Genomic DNA, 19,142 nt, shown 5'->3' with positions numbered 1-19,142 from the left:
CCCCGATACTTTTATAACACTCACACGCTACATAAACACCTCGCCACACCTGCATTCTGCTCACAAACCCTGGACACCTGACATATCATATGACACAGTTACCCAGCCGTACCACACAAAATACACCAAGTGATTCAGCAAACTTAAGGGCCTCCCTGGAAGATCTTGAGCTGCAGGACAGAGTGGAGAGGTGCAGCACAGTTCAGAAAGAGGAGATCTCACCCTGGTAGGTGGGAGGACCACGTCTGTAATGCTGGAGAAACGAGACCTCTGGCTTACACCATCTTTACGAGGTAACCAGCCACACTCAGCTGGAGGTTCTGTGTGAGGGCGACACACTCAATATTTTAATTTTACCCCTAATTCCTTACAAAGTGCTTTCAGTGCTATAAAAGGCAGGGACATCTATAACTTCAGGAGGCATTTAACAAAAACGAAAGCTTTCCTGATGTTAATTAGGCGTAGCTTCCAGCGAATTTTGACCGCAGAAATGTCACATTTTAAATTCCATTGCTGTTTACTTTTTTTATCATGTGTCAATGTTCTTAATGGTTTTCTCTCTCTCTCTCTCTCTGCACCTGTCCTGTCTATCTACACACTTTATGTGGACTCATATTTTGCTAAATCCTTGCTCCAATCTGCCTAGACTCAACAACAAACTGGTAAAAGTATTATTACACTAAGTTTAACAAGGAAACATATTAAGAGAATTGTAGTGCAGCCCTGTACCGATTCTCAACAGCGGGGGTTCAAAGCTCAGGAAGGTAAGAGTGTCCACTCAATGTCCGTCTGCAGACAGAGACTGGAAGCGTCTGTATTTGGTCTTTTCCTTTTCTATGTGCCATGCTGGTCCCTATGTTCGGAAAAGTGCCGCTACAGAAAAAGAGGATCCTGTCTGGGACGGGCGACGGCGCGACGCGGACGATTCCACTTTATCTCCAACGCAAGGCTCACCGCGGCTTTGAAAAGGAAGATGTAACACTAACGGCCGTAACACTGAAAGGAGTCTTGCAAGCATGAACCGCTTTACGCAACATATTTTAAGGGTAGGACTTGAGGTTTGAAATGATACAGTGTTCGACTGGATTGGCGCTTGATGTACAGCACCAGATGTGATGGAAAGAACCAATCGCATGCAAGTCAAGAGTATAACAATCTAAAATACCTGGCACAAGCACCTGAAACATAACTAAAATTCAAACTGTTGGTCTAAAAGCGAATCTGAACCCCTCTGCCCTTTGCATTTTACCTAAGCATCGTTTGACAAAAAAGTAGTACTGCATCCCTGCCGATTCCTCATGAGTATTTTCTTTGAGAAGAACATACTCTCTTAAGCTCTTGATTATCACTCTGGTATATCGGGCTATATCGTATTGAAACAGCAAACAGGAGAAAAGCACAGTTCCTATTTGTCAAAGAGAAAAACAAGTATTAAGTATTGATTCAGCTACACAGAAAGCAAATGTACTTCATTGCGCAGTTCTGCAGACCATGCAGAGAATCACATACAGCTGACAGCTGAAACAAAGACTCTCTCTCACAAAACCAAGTCCTGCTGCTTCTTAATCAGCACATCTATGAAGCTAAGACTGTGGGAAGGAGGCGTTTACGATCATTGCATCCGGGGTAAGTAACCATACGAACCTAAATCTGCGATCATTATTTACTCTCTTAATCCATCAAAACGAAAACATCAACAGAGATAAAATGCGAAGGATGTCTGTTGTGCTGCATCTTCCCAGCGATTTTTTTCAGCAAGAGATCAGCGGGGCAAACAGTATCAAGAGGATATCCGAAGTAGTTTCGGTCTCGTCGATTAAATCCCGTGATAGGCAACCAAATGTCGCACGATTCCGTTTCATAAAGCTCCCAAAACCAAACTAAAAAGTAACAGGTCCCCTTTCCATCCACTGTGAAAATCATAACGCATTTAATAATACACGACACTTCTTAACGTCGTCACTACAGGAGTCCTGTTAGTAGTGCTATAATAATAATAATAATAATAATAATAATAATAATAATAATAATAATAATAATAATAATAACAATAATAATAATAATAATAATAATAATCGATTAACTCTGATTCACTGGCAAACAGAAAGGTCAGAGCTGCATGCACATCATTTATCCGCACCCTATGTATATAAAATACAACTGTAACGTAGAAGAGGAGCCAGATAACACAACTCTCTCTCTCCCCCCCCCCCCCCCCCCCCCCCCCCATTTTCAAAAATTGTCATATATGATCACAAGCTTACGTACTTAAAAGACGACCAGCTGGACTGACCAACATCATGAAATATATATCCGTATAGGAATGCGGATTCACTGAGCAGCAGATGTCCTCAAGCCCGGTGCCATGCAGGGACCATCATTCTGACTTTACAATGAACAACCGAGGCGCCGCGTCCGTTTCTGCCTACCTTCCACTCGGGAGCGGAGATCCGACAAGGTTTTCGGGACAGGAGGCATTTTTCCCTCTCACAGCGATCCGAGCAAAGCCGGCGCTTTACTCTTACGGTTCCTCGCCTCCGCCACGCCGGTGCCGCTCAGCTCTTCCCCAGAGTACCTGCCCCCCCGCCCCCGGACACATGTAGCAATGTGACGCCGACCCCAGCCCGTCCGCTACAGTGTACACTGCGTCTGAATGCGTGGATAAAGACAAACAGCCCAGGAGGAGCTGGAGACAGCGCTGCTGCCTACAGGACCACGGCCCCCCGAAACACACCGATGGATCCGACGCTGTATGAGAAACCGGCCGGTTCTTTAACGGGAACTGAAAGTGACAGCAGTACTTTACGATCCCGCATGTACCATTTCAAGCACTTAGGGGGACACTGATAAGCTGAAGCGCTTCTCTGTGCTCGGCGATGGACGGACTCCACTGAAGCGATTGGTCTCTATACAGATAAGCATAAAACAAACAAGCGAGGGTATTTTATTGCTTCATTTTGAAAAGCGCGACGTTTGTATGACGTGTACGGAGCACTTCCTTGACTGTGTCACCCTTCTTCCTCTGTGGTGCCTCTGTAGATTCCCGGGATGTCAGTGATATTGGTTAAGACGAAATAAAATATTGGGTTCGGTATGAGTGGTTTGACAGATCCTCTGGGACAATTCATTAATATTGTTCAGTAGTAATTATGGAATGGAAAAAACATATAACAGAACCTGATTGTTATTTGTAGATTATTTCAGGAACAATCTATAATAGCATTTTATACTGCAGGAGACTAAAAGATACTATGAGAAATGTTATGGAGATAAAACATATCAATGCCCCATACAAACACAGATGCCAGTCCGTGGCAGGGCACGGGGTAGATGATGCCCTCCATCAGATGCCAGTCCATCGCGGGGCAGGGGGTACGTGACGCCCTCGACCAGATGCCAGTCCATCATGGGGCACGGGGTAGGCTACGCCCTTGACCTGATGGCAGCTGGGCATGAAAATGCAGGTAAGACTGTAACTCATATTGGTTCAAAATGGGACCCCTGGTAAGAAGATATACATGACAATCAACACATAGAGTGGTGTGTAGCTCAGCAGGTTCAAGCTCTGTGTCTGTGTCCAGAAGGCTGTGGGTTCAAATCCCGTACTTTGCAGAGTAATCCCTGCTCTATGGATGCTGGCTGGCTCTGTGTTCTGACCCCCAAATTTTCTCTTTCCCTGTATATACATGCATGTCTCTCAGGATGAGAGGTGTGAAAACTCCCCAGTTTACCCACATGGATGAATTAGGTGCCTCTATTATGTGTATGTATGCTGGTTATAGGTGAGTGTTCTCCATAGCTGCTTGTCTGCAGAGGTGTGCATAGACTCCTGTCTTAGGCTCGATTAAAGGACCAGTTCATGCTCTAGTCACTGATTCAGCCTCCCACTACTCTATCAAGCAAATATTTAAAGACTGACAAAATGACTCTTTAAATTCACAGACCGACACCAGTGACTCTGCTTATTGCTAGAGACAGTGTCACTATGTGCCTTGGGTCACATTATTTGACTGGAGCCTTTTTCTGAGCCTCCGCACTGTGACTGATGACCCAGGTGTCACCAGCAGAGGAGAAACATCTGACACCTTCTCATGGCAGGAGGATCAGAGTCTCATGGAGACGGAGAGAGAAGCTTTGGCACTAATGCAGACATTCTGCTGGGTACGAGAGTCACACTTTTCATGTTTTTGCACTGGAGGTTCTCAAAAAGAAAAGCTTAATTAATTAATTTAGCTTAATATTTATATTTAATATTTTGCTGCTTTGACGAAGCTTGCAGCAGATTGCAAATGGGCAAATTGTGTGATGGTTTAACAGTAACCATCCATCCATCCATCCATCCATCCTTCCATTTTCTGAACCCACTTTTCCAATTCAGGGTCATGGGGGTGTCTATCCCATAAGCTACAGGCCCAAGGCAGCAAGCAACCCAAGATGGGGCACCAACCCATCACAGCGCACATTCAGATGTTGGGGCAATTTGATAATTCCAGTTTTAAAGTTAGTAAGTTTTGGACTTTGTGGGGTGGGGGTACATTGTGCCAGGAGGAAACCCCACTGCGACACTGGGACAGCATGTGAACTCCACACACACGGAGCCATGGGGGAGACTAACGCTGCTCCCAGAGGTGTGAGGCAGCACTGCTGACCACTGCACCCTCCCTAGCATTAATGCTGCATAGTTCATCTCATTTCATGCACCAGAAAGGCTGCCAGGTGTAACTGCGTGAAGATACACACAGTGTGTATGTTGATACCATTGTGTCATGAGCCTGTTACTACGGTAAACAAAGTAAAGTCAGGTGTATTTGTACAGCAGCGCAGATGGATGCACTGATATGTATGGGCCATGGACAGGGTGAAAACATATTGCACAGTGACCCATACAGTTAATATCATTTTAGCTGTTAAACCTAACTGAGACATTACCAAAATGTGACATTTTGTATGTGTTACATTTGCAGAAACATACACATATTGTAAGCTCAGTCCAGTTAGTTTTGTAAATAAATTGCATGTTGTGTTAATTATGAGTAAAGGGAGTCAGATATTTCTACAGCTACTTAAAAATTCACAAAAAAATCATCTTGATATTTCACACAATAAAAAAAATCTTTATACACTTCATACAAAATGTGGCAATATTAAAAAAAAATGTACTGCGGAGGAAATTGGAGAATCCAGAGGAAACCCCCTGACCACACAGGTAGAACATGCAAAGTCCGCACACATAGAGCCTGGAAACCATTAAAAAATATAACAAATTACAGTGTGAAGACTGAGGAGCAACGATAGATATAACAATTCATTATGCTAGTCTGCCCTCTAGTGGAAATTGTTAATAATGTTCTCCCCGATCACCTGCAGTTTCCTTTTGGCAGTCAGGATCCGTCCCGGGCTTGTCTGTCATTTGCCTGTTTATCCAGCTAGTTGCCACCCTTGTGCCACTTGGTTTTCACTCCTAATGTGTCCTGGGGTTACCCGGACCACCGTGCGGCTGAGCAGGCTCACTTATTAACGCCTCTGTGATGGGTTCAAGGCCAGCCTCACCTCTTTGGGTGTTTTTTGGCCCCTTTGCTCCTGTTTCCGCTCAGCTTTGTGTTTTTATTGATACATTTGCTCCTTTTTACACTGCTTGTCATGTTTTATTATGCTTGGTTTTGCCAGTGTTCCCAGCATCTCCCAGTGTTTGAATCTGCAGTGTTATTAATTACCCTCACCCTTGTCATGTTACTCTTAGTTCCTAGTGTTTCCTTTTGATTTAAATTAAGTCAGAAATAGTGCCGATTAGCCATCATTTGTGGCTCAGTATTGAAATCAGCAGCCTGGTGTTAATACATGACCTCCGATATGCTGTGATGAATCACTTTTTAAGTAAAATACCTTCTTTACGCAGCCCTTTTTGTGCTGAATCATGCAATGAAGTCAGTCCCATTCCTTGTGTGTGTTTGATGGCTGGGTCCCCTCTTCTAACTCAGTGTAATCTGAACAATTCTGGGTGTAGCAATTTAAGGATGAAATGTAGCAGTTAGTGTCCTTTTTAATCAATGGGCTGAAACTCAAAGTTTTTATTGTGGGATGGTCAGGCAGCCACACTGCCTATTGAAAATATATGTATGTGCCCATTTATTTACATGCTTACAGGGAGATATAAAAAATAAGGCCAGTCTCAGCATGAACTGAAATTTGAATGAACTTTTCTCTTAGATAAATATCCACACACTTATTTCTTCTTTTTTTGGAGCAGAGTAAAAATCTCTGTGACGCAGCTGTTGCAAACAGCACATGCCATAGGGCCTCTGGAGAATCCGGCTGACTGAGGAACTCTGGTGGACATTAATGTATATAATAGATTTGTTGCTTGACTGCTTTTTGTACATCATTTGAGCAGATATGCTATATAATCCGGTTTACTGTATATAACCAGGGCGGCACAGTGTCTTATGCCTTTGGTTGTGTGTCTGTGTGTCTGTCTGTCTCTCTGTCTGTGTGGTGTTTTCATGTTCTCCTCATGTTTCTGTGGATTTCATTTTAATTTTTGTTTGTATTAAAGGAACATCTCCTTAACTGTGTGTGATTGTGTGTATGAGTTAATGTCAGTGAGTCCTGTGATACTGGTGTCCATCTAAGGGTGTCTCCCTGTAACACTCCACTGCATAACTGATTATGGAAGATCTATTGGTGATAGTGAGCCCTGTGATACTGGTATCCCACTCAGGGTGTCTCCCTGTAACACTCCACTGGATAACTGATTATGAAAGATGGATTGGTGATAGTGAGCCCTGTGATACTGGTATCCCACTCAGGGTGTCTCCCCTGCACACTGCACTGGATAACTGATTATGGAAGATGGATTGGTGATAGTGAACCCTGGGATACTGGTATCCCACCCAGGGTGTCTCCCCTGTACACTGCACTGGATAACTGATCATGGAAGATGGATTGAAGATAGTGAGCCCTGTGATACTGGTATCCCACTCAGGGTGTCTCCCCTGTACACTGCACTGGATAACTGATTATGGAAGATGGATTGGTGATAGTGAGCCCTGGGATACTGGAATCCCACTCAGGGTGTCTCCCCTGTACACTGCACTGGATAACTGATCATGGAAGATGGATTGAAGATAGTGAGCCCTGGGATACTGGTATCCCACTCAGGGTGTCTCCCCTGTACACTGCACTGCATAACTGATCATGGAAGATGGATTGAAGATAGTGAGCCCTGGGATACTGGTATCCCAGTCAGGGTGTCTCCCCTGTAGACTGCACTGGATAACAGATTATGAATTGATGCACTGATAGATGCATAACACTGCAGACTTCTGAGAATGGCAGTTGGATGTTTAGTAGCCTCTCTCACCGGTTGACGTGTTGCTCTGATGCTTACTTCTGATGTTCTACTAAGGGTCTGGGTGCTGTGATGAACCTTCCACTTTCAGATGACAGATCCAACAGTGCTTCACACTCTCAGTATTTTTCATGCCTTGTGCATCTCAATGACATTGTTTCTCTCATCAGCAGAACATTCCTCTGTCTTCATTTTTGCAGTGATTATCCAACAAAGACAGATAGTCGCTGCTTTGGTCAACTTCGTTGGGTCTTCCCACTACAAGGCGCGCGATGAGGGGGAGTGTCACTGGGACGCCGGAAGTCTAAACTTGGCAGGAAGAGCACGAGCTCTAGTGCAGTGTCTATTAAACAATGAAGGTTTTCTAGAAACTGTTGCAAATGCATGCGGCAACAGCACTGCTGCAGGCCCTAATGGACAGTCATCATTTGACAGAGTGGATGATGAAGTACGCGCAATTTTCAACAGAGGTGCGCAAACAAGAGGGACAGATTATCTGAGGCCGTCCCTCTTCTTAAAAAAAAAAAGATTATTTATTTATTTATACTCTAGACCACTGTCGTGACTTTCAACAGGGGGTGAACACTTTTGCAATCCACTGTATATTTACATACAAATGAATTTGAGAAAGTTACACTTTTGATTTTTAGAAAGCTATTAATAATTACTGTAATTGTTATTCTCTGCTCTCATAGGATGAATTTCTTGTGATTAATAAGATTGCCGTTCTTTGCTTTGATAGGAAAAAAACTATATTCATTCTGTAACAATTTTATTAATTATTGCCATATTTTGAAGAGGAGGAATTTCCATTTTTTTATATTTTGCCCTTCTTGTGTTGCCTTATATTTCATTGCCTCAGGTGGTAAAATATCTTCATTTTTGCAGACCTCTGTTATAATCAAGGCTTGTTTTTTTACAGCTCCAAGTGATTGAATTCGCTGTAGCAAATCAATATATTCTGGTGTGGAAAGTGGGTTGGACTTCAAAGAAATTTAATTTAGTTGAGCTACACACCTTTGTGATGCTTCCATTAGTGCCAGTACTTCATCTTGAAGATGCTGAATATCTTCCTGTTGTCTTTTATTTATTTCCTGAGCTGTCAGTTTGGCACCAGATGTTTTCTCATACTTTGCTTAAGCTCTCCATATGTTCTCCTCTCTTTCACATTCTCATACTCCCATTTGTACTTCTGGTTAAAATGCACATTCCAGCAGATCCCGATCTAGACTGCTCAGGTTGGGGTGGGGGGGTGGCAACTAAAAATTCTGGGTGGGCAACATTTCACACAATGGATTATACTACACTGCAGTAGCGGCTTGTGACCAGAGAAAGAGTTGGGGTACAAGGACATTTTCATATTTTTTGTAAACATGATTGGCAGATTCAGATGGCAAAGAGAGGGCAGAGCAAAAATCTGGATGAGTGTCGCCCACCTCTGTCCACTTTTACATCCGGCCGTTAATTCCAGGCATTTGCCAGCACAGACTCTGCAGATTCCTTGGGAGTTCCTAACCCTAACAACCTGTCTTATCCTTATCATCTGGAGTAAAAGAAGGGTAGTGGCAGGTGATTTAACACTGCTGACAGTTGGTGATACACTGGCCAGATCCTTCGATACTTTTCTGAATCAGCTTCATCAACTCTACTTCAAATTCAAAGTCTTTATTTGTTATACTTCTGTTTCAGTACGAGAGGGGAATTGTAGGGCTTTCGAAGGAACAAACAGGCACACTTAGGTCCCTGCAGATACACTTTATTAAAAGTAGTACAAAATAACCTTCCATTAAAATCAGTACCAAGATATTGTATCAAAAGCAATGGAAAATAACCATACATTACACGTGATATCAAACAGCATGATATATCATAGCTAATAATAATAGGTGCAAATGCGATGCACGCTCTATCCCACAGCTGAGCTCCGGTCAGTACTGCCTTTTCTCACTTCCTTTATACTAAATTGGGAGCGGTACACGTGCGGGCAGGGGGCGAGCTGCCCAGGCTCACCCCTCCCCTCAGGCGATGCGCTCTTCGTTCTCCAATTGTTGTCCGGGGGAGGCTGCTTGCGCTTGTGGTTACAAAGCATTTTGGGTAACGCTTTCCCCTGAGAGAGACGAGGTGTCTTTCTGTGACAAACAAGTTGTATAAGTGACCAGTGAAAAATATGTTTGTGCAGTTCAACCTTGGCACAGTAATATTATTGGTGAATCATGGACGATGTATTTGAATCTCGGGATGATTAGTCCACACAGGATTGGAATGTATCCATACCTCAATCACCACATATGTATGTCTGCTAGGTGGGGTTGGAGGTACTCCACCGAGCCGTGAATAATGGTGTTGAGAAATCACAACTTCCCAGATCATTAAAGTAACCGGAGGACATTCAAAAATTTTCTTTAATTCCATGCTACGTGGGCAACGTGGCCAATTACGTGACCACCTGTAAATGCGTCTTAATACAACTTCGGAAACATCTTCATCTTTTTGTCCAGTTCTTCTGCAACAGCCTGGACCTGTGTTAGTAGAGCTCTGACGTCATTTTCTGACCTTTCGCGTTCTAAGGCTTCCCTAGTTAGCCTCAAGTTCTTGGTTTTCATACAAGTTAAGGCAACAAAAAACTTCTTCATGCTCTTCACATCCATCCTCCAGAACATCTTGTCAAAGTTGTCATCACCGTCTTCCTCATTCTCATCATCACTGTTTTTCATTTTGACAGAAGCAGCATTGTCTGCAAACAGTGCTGAATTGTTGAATTTGAAGTGAACAGGAATCCCTTTTTCTGTTTTAGGGCAAGGAACACCAGACATGTTTATGGCCTCTAGGACTGGGGGCTTCTGTCCATCTGCAAATGTCACAAGCATCTGGATATTGTCTCCTATGTCTTTACCAAAAGTGGAAAGGATGGAGTCAAACACATATTTCTGTGCATATCTGAATTGTTTCAGTGAGGCCTGAGTTATGAAGCAGACGGCATCTATATCACTGATTCCGCTGTCAGAGTGGACAAATGTCCGGATCTGTTCAGTGATTTCTCTGTCTCTCTCTATTCCTCCTGCGTCATCAAATCCTGGGGTGTCGATGATAGTGATGGAGTAGCTTATTGTATATCCATCGCTATAATTAATTTCATAGGCAGTGACAACGGATGATTGACTCTCTGCTTTTGAAGTCCCCTCATCAATTAATTTGAATCGGAAATCGTCTTCCCACTTAACACCCAGAATATAGTTGATCATTCCGTTTATTAGGGTTGATTTTCCTGCTCCATTTGCCCCAATGACCATAATGGTTCGATGGTCCCTGATGTTTTCTTTCCCAAAAGCAAACCTCTTGCATCCATGTAAGTTTGTGGGTATCTCCTGCAGGGGAACCTTGTACACAGAGGGGACCCCTTGGCTAAGACATTCACTCCTTTGTTTTATCTGTTCAGCTACTATTGTGGTTTCTGACGATGTTGAAATTGAGACTGTCAGACTTTCTTTGCTTTGACCAGATTCACCACAGTTGCATGTAATTCTAATATCATATGCTGTACCTGGCTGTAACCCAGTCATTTTATAGACCTCACCTTTACTAGTCTTTTTTTTCCAGTCTGTATTATTTTCATTTGTTTCAGTTCTGTATTCAACAGCATAGTCTTCAATGTTGACACCATGGCCAATTGAATCAGGTTTTGTCCAAGAAACTACAATGTCTTCTGAGCCTACATATGTTTGTTTTGGCTTCCCAGGAGGACTTGTGGGCAAAGTTTTAATGCTCTCAGCTTCACTGGTTAGACTGACACCTGCTGGACACACTGCCTTGTATCTGAACCTGTAGCCTGTGTGGGGAAGCAGTCCAGACACAGTACATTCCAGGTTAGATTTGGAAACCTCAAAAAATTGCCAGTCATCTGACTCATTAGCACAGTATTCAACCAGGTAGTGTGTGATTTCACTGGATCCATACTGGGGATGATTCAGCTTTATTGTCACACTGTCATGAGTGATGTCAGATGGATTTGGTCTTCCTGGTTTTGATGGAGGCTCAAAATGGTCACTTTGTTTCATCCCATCTGTGTAAAGGTAAATACTTGCCCCTTTGTACTTATCGTTAGGTATGGATGCTGATATAAAGTGTGTTTCCTTGTTCTCCTTATTTGCTTTTGCGAAATCCATGAAGAGAAATACTTGTTCTTTCATTTTTTCTGACACTGCATCTGAGAGGTAAAACTCACTCGGCTCGACATCCTTCCCATCTTCTTCTGTTGGTTCTGTTAGCTTAGCAGTTGAAAGAGCCTTTAAATGACTCCGTAAGCAGGGCAGATATGGCTCCTTCTCACCCAGTGATGTTAATGCAAAACACACTACATGCTTATCTCTATTTTTCAAGATTTCACTTTGAAGCTCACTCTTTGATGCCAGAATTTTTGTGTCTTCCATCATATCAGTGTATGTTTGGAGCAGGTTGATTTCTTGCTCTTTGCAGTCCAGCCATTCCTTAAGTTTATTGCTATTGAAAGGAGACTGTTCCTTCTTTGTTAGGATGTTTGCAAGCACACATTCCTCTGTTCCACCTCCACGAATTGATGGTAAAATGCTTGACAAAGATCTCTGAAACACTGATTTGTACTCCAAGCACATGTCCTTGAAGGATTTTACCTTTCTTCCAATCTCAGGAAAGTATGAAAGAACCTTTCTCTTCATAATATCATTGCATTGCATTTCTATTTCACTGAAGTCCTCTATCAAGCTCTGTGTTTCATTTATTAATCTGACACTGATTTGACGCACTAATCTGGCAGCAGAAGAATCTAAGATTTCCAGGGGGAGTAACCACACCCTGACTGGCACAGCGTTTTCCCCCTTTTCACCCAGCAGACCTGGAAGTGTTGTGTATATTTTTACAGCATCCTGGAAGGAAACAGGGGTCTGTTTGAGAGCGAAATCCCCATAGAATTTACAAGACAACTTTTCCTCAGTAGCTCTGTCAGTGTCTGTCAGCTTTAAGGAAGCCTCCCCTTCGACTGACAATTTTGGTATTTTCTTTATCATCACATGCAGGTTCCCCTCAATGTTTTGCTGGTTCTCAGTTTCTGAAACTTCTCGATCAAATACGAAAAATGCCTGAGCACCGTACAGCACTGCTGTTACCACGTGTGTCGCTATTCCCTTCTCAAACACATATGGGTGTTTAACATTTCCTCGTCCAAGGTGACTCATAGACAGCTGCATGAAATTTGTAGTTGTTTTATACTTCAGGGTGACACGTGCCTGTTTTTTTGAAGCCTTTGTGTCCTTAAGATACTTGGCAGATCCACCTACTTCAACCAGTCCCCCTACGAAACTCGCTTTTAGTGAAGCATCAACATCCAGAGCACATGCCTTATCCTCTACAGAATCAGATGCAACGACATCAAATTCCGTGTTCAGCTGAATTCTTTCATCGGAGTCCTTTTTAAGGTCTTCAAGATCCCACATTGTAATTCCTGCATGGGAAAATTATCATGTAAGTGGCTTAAATAATGAAGATAAACTGGACAGAAACAAGCTTGTATTCATTGTTGGAATGTGTATATTTAGTGTTGATAACATTTGTAAATGCAGTTCTACTGTAGGTTTACTTGTGGTGCAACATATTCAGTATTTATATTAGGTAATTCTAAGCAAATCTGTATTTGGTGGGGCTGGGCGGTGTATCAAGATCTTAAAACATACTGAGATATAAAGAGAGCGAGATATGGATTGAGGAGGTATCTTTTATATTGAGTTAAATGAAGCTTTAAAGTTTTTAAATAAAGTTCCATTTAAAAATTTTTTTTCCCTCACTGTCCCCACTAGCATGCATGTATGCTGTGACAGGGTCAACTGCGTCCCTCCCAAGCATGCACACATGCTGTGACAGGGTTAACCGCAACCCCACAGGTTTGCACGCATGCTGTGATGGGGTCAATCGCGCCCCCTCGTGTGCATGCATGCTGTAACGGGGTCAACCCCGCTGCATAAGTAGTTTATGAAATTAGTATAAACCCCCAAAGTCTCAGGATGTCTGACAGGGCAACTTGATCAACTGAGTCAAACGCGTTACGAAAATCAACAAAGGCTGCAAAGAACCTCTGCCGATATTCATGCTTGTGCTCGATGAGAACCCTCAGTGCCAGGATACAGTCGTGGTAGACTTCTTAAGTGTAAAACCAGACTGCTCCGGTCGCTGACAGGTGAGCAAGTGATCACGGATCCTGTTAAGGATGACCCTGGCAAAGACCTTACCCGGCACTGAAAGCAGTGTTATTCCCCTGTAGTTGCCACAATCCAGGCGATCACCCTTTCCTTTTCAGACAGGGACTACAAGTCCCATTTTCCAGTCAGTTGGGATGACACCTGACTCCCAAATGGAAGCAAAGACTGCCTGTAATGCCAGCTATACCACCAGCCTGGAGAAGTTCACCCTGGATACCACAGATCTCTGTGGCCTTGCCTACCCCCAGCTGATTCACCAGCCATGTAATCTCAGTGAGACTGAGTGGTACACAGCTGATTGGAGCATCAGCCTTGAGAACTGTGGACCCAGAGATATCCAACATCCTAGCTACAGGGGCAACTTTAAACAACTGCTCAAAGTACATTAATTAGACACTATTCTAAATGCAACTAACAGATGACCATCAGGGCTCAGACAGCTGCCTGCTACAGTCTCTGGACCGTGGAATCATGAGTTGGCAAGAGCCAGTGTCCTCACCTCAGTTTCCTGCCTTCAGCTGCTTGGCTATTTACCAAAGTCATAAACCCTATTCAGGATCACCAGGGGTCCAGAGCCTATCCTGGAGACTACAGGCACAAGGCACAGAACAACCCAGGATGGGGTGCCGACCAATCGCAGGGCACGTTCACACACCATGCACACCTATGGCCAATTTGCTAACTCCAATTATCCATGTTTTTGGACTGTGGGGGGGAACCTAGAGGAAACCTCTTGACGACATACTGAGAGCATGCAAACTCCACCCACATGGAGCACAGGCAGAGACTTGAGTCCAGGTCCAAGAGGCAGAAGGCAACAGTGCTAACCACTGCACCACCATGCCACCCCAATCATAAACCCCATGGTGCCAATACTTAAATTTGTCATAAATTGTTTTAAACACAGCTCACAAGTGACATTACTTTAAAGACAGGGATCAAGCAATTTATAGTTTTTAGAGGTTTGCCATTTGGGACAGGCGGTATATAAATGAAATATTCTATTTTGATTTTGAGCATTCATATCCTCATCAACTTGAATATTGTGAGCATCGACATATAGCCTAAACACTTGCACAACTAACAGTTATAGTGTATTATTTTCGCACAAATTCCATCAAGGTATGACCCTGTTGTTGGCATAATTTATCATTATACCCTTCTCTATAACTGTTAGTAAAACAATTTGGTCGTCACAATCAGGAAAACTCAAAACCACGTCATATTTTACCGTCTCCTACAAATTAATGTTAGAAAATTGTGATACATATTGATACTCAAAAAAACCTAGAAAAAAAAGTTCTGTTGGCGTTCCTACGATAAAAAAGTTTGTTTGTCTATGATTTATTTATTAAAATTAAATTCCAGTTTGCAGTCTTTTAACTTTTTTTTGTCTTTTTCCATGTTTCCTGTTTAAAGGCAATTCTATGGGAACTTTAAGCAAAAATAGAACATTGAAATAGTGAAATACTGACATGAATTATACTGTATTGTGATAATTATCAGTATTGATTGATATGAAAAAAATGACCATCATATTTGCAGTTCATGTGTGTTCTCTGGAATGTGAAATTATACTCTGTGTATTGTTAGTACAATGCTGTAATTGTTGAGCTACAGGAGATAAGCTACCCTCAAAGGTAGGGTGTCATGTACACTTAGTGGATCCTCTTCACAGTATGGGATAAACTCTATAAAACATGTGGTCTCTCGTTGAAAACTCTACCCTAGAGTTGCAGCTGTATGCAATCTGGTAAAGAACCAGAAACAGCTGTTTGATTTAGCGACTTACCTGGAATGAGACAATCATTACGGCAATCATACAGCATCCCCAGCTGGAAGGGTCTTCCGAGAGCTGCCACCTCCAGGGGCTTCCGCGAGTCAGCTTCCATGGTCTAAACACTAAAAATGTAGGTGTCATGTTTCGCGGGTGAGGACGGGCAGGCTGGCAGGAAGGAGGCAGGGAAGGATGAAGCAGGCAGGCAAAGGGTGGGGAAAACTGGGGATTTATTAGGGGCGAGACGGCTACGGGAGGACCAGGACATCACAACAGTACTAACATCAGATAACATCACACTAGTAACCTCGGACAGGGCAAGACGTGGACTGATATAGACAAAGTCAGGGCAAAATAACAGGGCACAGCTGGGCATGATTGGGGAAGCACACATGGATAATCAGGGGGCGTGGCACACACGAGGATCGGACGAGCCGGGCATAACAGTAGGTGTATATGCTATGATTAATTCATATTTGTGTTAATTTAACAAATTACATAAAATACAAAATTATATCATTTAAAATGAATAATTCTGAACTGAACTTTGGAGGCATACGAGCAACATTTAGAAAAAGTCATTTTCAAAATTGCATTAATAACAGCTTGAACCCAGGTCTCAGAGGTGTGCGCAACAGTGTTAACCACTGCACCACTCTTATCTGCTGTCAGGTTGCAGGGGCAGCAGTCTAAGCTAGGTGCCCAGACCTCCCTCTCACCAGCCACCTCTTCCAGCTCCCCTGGGGAACATCAAGTCATTCCCAGGCCAGCCGGGAAATATAATCTCTCCAGTGTGTCCTGGGTCTGTCCCAGTGCATCCGTTTGTCGATCTCCTGCTCCCTATTTCCTTCACTCGTGAACTGAGCCACTTAAACTCCTCCACCTGAAACATTAACCCATCCTCCACCAAGAAAAGGCAACCCACCCTTTCCTCTCCATGAATCAGGACCTTTTTGTGGGGGAGAGGTTCATGTGAAATTGTGATCTTAGGAGCTATGTTGTAGGGTATTGCCCCTTGTATAGTCTCCCATGGCAAATTGGTCCTAGGTGAGAGGCCAGACTGCTGTTCACAGAAACACCTATGGTGATCGACAATAATGACCCCACTCAGATTGGGGAGATGGGGGCCGCGCCCTGGAGTAACGAAATATACATTTTAACAAGAAGGAGCTTTAAGGTAACATTCCTCCTCCACTTCCACAGGCTCTGCAGAAGAATATCTGATGGGGCGAATGAAGTACATGTGATTGGCAGATTCAGATGGCGCAAAACAGAAATTTTGGGGGGACACTGCCCGCCCCTGCCCACTTCCACGTAACTTCTACTGTGAGAGCTGGTGCTTGTGGTCAACCAATCAGCAAGTTATCGCTGCAAGCGCCTAACCGATAGTTTGTGGTCAAACGAAAAGTAGGGACCAAAAAGAGTACTTCTGAGGAACTACAATCAGACCGAGTTCCTGTGATGGGGACACCACAAAGATCCTGGTTCCGAAAAAAGGTTCTTTAGATGGGAAAACACTCGATAAACTTGACGACTAACAATTATTGATCATTTATAAAGTTCCTTTATTATTAATAACATTTTTGTAAACTGAAAAAACGAAATAATTAAAGTTACTGATCAGGTCGTAATGGAATATTTAACTAAATTTTCGAGTCTCGTTTTCACAGTAAAAAATGATTGAGGCCTGGCACTTTTTTTCGATAGGCTGTAAAGTTTAATAGGCTGATATTAAAAAACTATACCAGTCAGAATACATTCACAGTTTAAGTTAAACAAAATGATAAACGGTTGACTAACCTGCATTAACAGAACTTGGACTCCAACTGAAATGGTATCAGAACAGAACAGTTCGTCCTTTATGTAACGAAATATAGTTTCGTTTTGACAGTGCTAGAAACGGAAGTGTACGGGTGCGGTTCGTGTAGCTGCCAGTATGAGGTGAAAACTGTTCCGCGTTATAACGATCAAGGATAATATATCCTTAAAACGCTTTGATTTAAAGTTTTACTTAATGCTGGGGAAACGTTCCCCCCAGTCCTAAAACGTAACATTTACTTTCATTTAAAACTTCTGGTAACTAATCTTTTAATTGTACCTCTTCATTCCCCCCCTAAATATTTTCTGATGTATCCCACACCCCCTTTGCACATTTGTACTTACCTCATAAAACACGTTTTTATAAAGTGTCATCTGGGCTCTGTGGGGTAACAGTATTTTAACCACACTTTGTAAAGTACGGAAGTTTTGAAAGGATATATATAAACTTTTTTTTCTTTTCGTTATCTCGAAATCACGACTTATTTTTTTCTTATTTTTTTTTCAGCCGACATCTTTTAAACGTCACCCGGTAACCATGGAGACGTCCCGGACTCTCCAGTTGGTTGGTGATGAAACTGACTGCTCGTTCAGGCTCAGAATAAATCTCCGACGGTATAACAGCAAATTCTTCAAATCCTCCTTCTCAAATGACGAACACTAATATGAGAATTTTCTAGCACCGACAGACAGTGTTATTTTCTCGTATCCATGATTCGGTGCAATATACCTCGATATTTCCCACAGTTTGAAGTATAACTTGGATTTACAAACAAGTGCAATATAACCACTTATGATATTGGTGCAATACACTTTTACTTTACTGTGCAATATACACTTTTACTTTTCCTGTAACTTTTGGACAAAGGTACTTTAGATTCCTGTACAGAGATTTTCTATCTTATTTTATTTTTTAAATAAATAATTTATTTATTAGAATATTTAACAGTGCTGTAATTTGTTTTACACTTCATTCATATTTTATACTTATATTGTATTGTTCTTGTCTTCGTGTTTATATGTGATTGTGCAGTCCCAATGTGAGCAATTTCCTCCGGATTAATAAAGTCTTCTGATTATATGATTATGATTCTGATTCTGATTAGGATCGACAGTCCATGATCTAAATAAAATGTGATGCACTCGTCCATTAGGATAAAACTAAACCTCTAGATCATGGGGAAATGACATGGGTTATGCCGAGATCACGAGAAAAAAATAAGTCGTGATCTCGAGAAAACGACATTGGTTATGTCGAGATCACCAGCAAAATAAGTCGTGATCTAGAGATAACGTAAAGAAAAAAAAAAGTTTATGCATGTCTATTACTTCCGTAGTAAAGAGACCCAGACATTTTAAAGATCGAGAAAATGATGTCAGCTGGGACATGAGCTGATGCAGCGCGCTGCAACCCCACCAGACGGCGAAACTCCTCGGGATCCCGGCTGCTGACCCCCCAGGCAGACACAGGGTTCAGTCACACACTCCATAAATGGCCATCCACAGATTTCAGAACCGCGGCGTATTTTTCATTGTTTGTCTATTGTATATCTGTATTTTAACAAAATACGATGTCATGCATAAAATTTCATGCATAAAACAACATTAAACTACAACAAACAATGGGAAAACTTGAGGGTGTGAAGGAGGTAGGAAACGGCGGAAGCGATATGTGAGTGTGTGAAGTATGCGGTGTGTATATGAGAGCGCCCGCGGCAGAGTGCGGGTGCCCGCGCCCGCGGCGGAGTACGTGCCTGCGCTTTACTCTGACGGTTCCTCTCCTCCGCCACGCCGGTGCCGCTCAGCTCTTCCCCGAAGTACCTGTCGTCGTCGTCCCCCCCCCCCCCCCCCCGGACACATGTAGCAATATGACGCCGACACCAGGCCGTCCGCTACAGTGTACACTGCGTCTGAATAAGTGGTTAAACATAAACATCCAGGGAGTTGCCTACAGGACCACGCCCCCCCGAATCGC

General features: G+C 42.8%; 2 protein-coding genes and 1 long non-coding RNA gene across 6 annotated transcripts in view; 1 reads left to right on the top strand and 2 right to left on the bottom strand.

The window, feature by feature from the left end:
- Nucleotides 1–2,929, bottom strand: part of LOC125704399 (probable phospholipid-transporting ATPase IA) — a 92,556-nt gene extending 89,627 nt beyond the window's left edge. Inside the window, exon 1 of one of the 3 annotated variants that reach the window (XM_048969871.1) lies at nt 2,430–2,929. In XM_048969871.1, coding sequence (XP_048825828.1) covers nt 2,430–2,478 — 49 coding nt within the window. In that variant the 5' untranslated portion in view covers nt 2,479–2,929. Of the gene's footprint in view, nt 1–1,644; nt 1,797–2,268; nt 2,399–2,429 lie in introns of those variants that run through there. The other 2 variants (XM_048969874.1, XM_048969875.1) reach the window with 2 other exon arrangements.
- LOC125704400 (uncharacterized) lies at nt 1,783–3,097 on the top strand. The gene is made up of 2 exons (XR_007381108.1): nt 1,783–1,887; nt 2,322–3,097. It is a non-coding gene; the product is annotated as an uncharacterized LOC125704400 (long non-coding RNA).
- Nucleotides 3,098–9,083: 5,986 nt separating this feature from the next.
- LOC125704469 (uncharacterized) lies at nt 9,084–17,703 on the bottom strand. 2 transcript variants are annotated; one of them, XM_048970042.1, is made up of 3 exons: nt 17,513–17,703; nt 15,365–15,474; nt 9,084–12,821 (listed from the first exon to the last, which is right to left on the bottom strand). In XM_048970042.1, the coding sequence occupies exons 2-3, from the start codon at nt 15,462–15,464 to the stop codon at nt 9,808–9,810; spliced, it is 3,114 nt and encodes a 1,037-aa protein (XP_048825999.1). In that variant the 5' UTR covers nt 15,465–15,474; nt 17,513–17,703; the 3' UTR covers nt 9,084–9,807. The 2 variants fall into 2 exon arrangements, with proteins under 2 accessions (XP_048825999.1, XP_048825998.1); XM_048970041.1 differs by lacking the exon at nt 17,513–17,703 and adding an exon at nt 17,150–17,499.
- Between the last annotated feature and the right edge of the window lie 1,439 nt (nt 17,704–19,142).

Source organism: Brienomyrus brachyistius, chromosome 12 (genome assembly GCF_023856365.1).
Source record: "Brienomyrus brachyistius isolate T26 chromosome 12, BBRACH_0.4, whole genome shotgun sequence".
Classification (NCBI taxonomy): Eukaryota; Metazoa; Chordata; class Actinopteri; order Osteoglossiformes; family Mormyridae; genus Brienomyrus; species Brienomyrus brachyistius.
Note: the sequence above shows the minus strand (reverse complement) of the source record. Positions and strands in the feature narration are given on the sequence as shown.